At 42.1% G+C, this 3,039-nt stretch overlaps 1 protein-coding gene across 13 annotated transcripts in view; it reads left to right on the forward strand.

The window, feature by feature from the left end:
* Positions 1–3,039, forward strand: part of LOC110182747 (uncharacterized) — a 41,315-nt gene that overhangs the window by 36,614 nt on the left and 1,662 nt on the right. For 9 of the 13 annotated variants that reach the window (XM_020950848.2, XM_020950853.2, XM_086837257.1 and 6 more), the window contains one exon: positions 2,770–2,975. In XM_020950848.2, the coding sequence (XP_020806507.1) occupies positions 2,770–2,975 (206 nt within the window). Of the gene's footprint in view, positions 1–1,368; positions 1,969–2,769; positions 2,976–3,039 lie in introns of all 13 variants that reach the window. The other 4 variants (XM_086837259.1, XM_020950857.2, XM_086837261.1 and 1 more) reach the window with 1 other exon arrangement.

Genomic DNA, 3,039 nt, shown 5'->3' on the forward strand with positions numbered 1-3,039 from the left:
TCCTTCGGACCCTCTTTTATCCATAAAGCAATTACTAGTAAATGGTGTCTAGTTACTCCCACCTGCGACAGACCAGCCACAAGGTGGACAGACAGTAGACAACAAAAACACGGACATGCCCTTGGGGTCGACCAAGTCGGAATGAATCTGGGACAAGGATAAGTCCCTGAGCTTGGACAAGCTTCTAGGTTGGAGGGGTGCTGCTTGCCCCTTTGCTACTCTGTACATTTTTTATAAATTGTCTGCGTCCCGAAATGTTTCCAATTTAAAATTCAATTTCGAGGGGAATCTCATGCAGAACCCATCTCTGGGCAAAGTGACACAGAGCTTCACATTAAGTGATAGACCGACCGGCAGCTTGGCATCTCTGTCGGACTGTGAGTGGAATCTGTTACGGTGGAATATTCATGGACAGGTCAGGGTTATTTCAATGAGATCCGAATGCAGGGGCATGTTCCAGGCGCGTGTCGTCTGCTTAGATACGGGCTGCGAGTGTGGACTAATGTCGTAATATGGGGTCAACTATAAATGCCAAATAGAAATCATGTTGAGGTATCTCTATACCCTATTATAATTTCAGTTAGAAGCTTGCAACGCACTTGAGGAATCATTTCCGACCCTATAAACCATGTATATTATTGATCAGCATCAACAGCCGAATCGATTTAGCTATGTCCGGTTTAAATTAAATTTAAAAACTCAATACCCAGATTTATTATACTTATAAAAACTAGCACGGAAACGCTTTCCGAATTAAAATTAATGCATTTTTGACTCAGTTATGATCTTTTGAACATTGGAACCTATGATTTTAAGGATAGGGTTTCCCAAAGTTAACTTTCTTTCTTGTTTGTTGTAATAAATATTACTCAATCATTGCATAAGTGGATATAATGCCACATTTAGTTTATAAAAATATATATATTTGGGGCTGAGCTTTCTCTAAACTATGGATTTGAATTTATCATAATTTCAAGCGTTGTCTTTAATATAAAGTTTCTTAAGTTGTTGATTGTTTATAAAACCTGTGTATGTCTCAAGTAATTATGATTATTATTTATTACAAATTCACTAAAACATATTATCACAGCAACACACACACACATTTATCGGATATAAATCCAATCCGTAGCGCTCTTACCCATAAATAATATATAAAACGCATTAGTCAAAATCAAATGCTTCTTTTAAAGAATATAGAAAAATAACCAATCTATTTGGTTGTTTCTTATTATTTTTATTGATTTTCTTTAAACCAATACCTCGTTTTTCTGCATATTTTGCAAGAATTGTGTTTTGTGTTTAATATTGTTGTGTTGTTACGTGTCTAAATACAAAATATTCGCCTTCAACGACGCGTCCATGCAGAAGCTTCAGTGGAGTTCCCCGTCGCCTCTTTGACGGAAGCAATGGGAGCAGCAGCAGCAATGGCCAGAACCCGGGCAACATGGGAGCTGTCAGCAGCAGCAGCAGCGGCGGCGGCGGCGGCGGCAACAGGGGACAGCAGGGATCCGTAAACCCTTCGTCTGGCTACGCCTTGGGTTCATCCAATGCCAATTGCTCGCCCTGTGGGACCCTGGCCAGCATCCATTCGAATCACTCGGCGTCCTCCTCGAATGGCAGCAACAGCAGCAGCAGCGGAGCAGTCATCACCTTCCAGTGCAACACCGCCTCGAGTGGTCAGGATGCGGTGGATGGCCCCAGCACTCAGCAGATGACAGTGGGCTCGCCCAATGGCCACCATGGCAACAGTCCTCGGATGGGCAATGTTGCCTCTGGCGATGCCGTCAGCTCACTGGCCGCCAGTCCCACGGATGCCTGCAGCATTCGCTCCAATCCATCGGCCGCCTCGCTACTTCTCTCCACCTCGGCAGCAGCCGCCGAGGCATCCGCAATGGCTGTGACGGGAGCCACACTATCTCCGCTGGCCACAACCCAGATTATACGCCGCCCCAGCGTCACCATGATGTGGGTTGACTTGCAAGATTGCCCCATGTTGTCTCTACTTTACTTTACTTTTTTTCACCTGCGTATTGTACTTGCTTTTAAGTTGATGTGATGCTGATGATGACCCTTTAGTTTGTCCAATAACTAGCTCATCAAAAAATCATCCATGTAATTTAGAAAGGAGGATGAGCTGTGCCTTAGCCAGGGCCATCCCTAATTACAAGTTTGGTAGTCTTCAATTTTAATTTATTAATTAAATATTGACCACTTAACGCCTTCATTTATCTATAAGTATTCTTAACGTAATACCATTTAATAAGATGTGTAAACGCCTTACGATTTTATACAGTCTAATTCTGGAGAGTGTGACTTTAAATCTATGGCTGATATGCATCTTGTTATTTCGTTTGCTTTAACTGTGTAAGCGTGAAAAATAAATTTGATTTATTTGGTTATTTGTTTTATTTACCTCAACTCCGACCTGAATTTTTAATTGGAAAGCTTTAGTTTCCTTACATTTTATCTGGAGTTTTTCGTACGTCTTTGAATTTATATTCTTTATTTGTTGATCAAGCATCATTACTCGTTGTACATCAGCAGCACTTCCATATTCCATTCCATATTCGTATTTTAAGGCACTGAAGTTTGCATTGTTCTGCCTCGTTGTTGCCTGCCTTTCCGTTGTTTCTTGTTTTACCCCGCCCGCCAGATTGTTGTATTCATTCAGAGCACTTGTATAGTTTTAGTTGAGCAATTAAGAATTTGTATTTTAAGATACCACCGACTAACTCCTTTTCGTTTTACTTTTCGCTACCACAACAGGAATCCCAGTTCCGGCTCGTTAGTTATAAGTGAAACAGGATCTCTAGATCGCACGAAAAGCAGTGGCGAGAAGCGCAAGAAGGGTGCACTGGATGATGGACCCCGCGTTTCGGATCGAGTGGAGGAGACGCGGGTCAATCCCAATTCGTTAATCGATGAGATTCTAAAGGATACCAAGCTGGATCAGCTAGAGGAGTCGGCAGAAAGTGAGTGTAGTAAAACACTACAGCATTCTAGGTCTAAACTAATCTCTTATTACTTCTGTTGCAG

This window comes from Drosophila serrata, unplaced genomic scaffold (genome assembly GCF_035046125.1).
Source record: "Drosophila serrata isolate PLE 108 unplaced genomic scaffold, ASM3504612v1 contig_302, whole genome shotgun sequence".
In the NCBI taxonomy this organism is placed as follows: Eukaryota; Metazoa; Arthropoda; class Insecta; order Diptera; family Drosophilidae; genus Drosophila; species Drosophila serrata.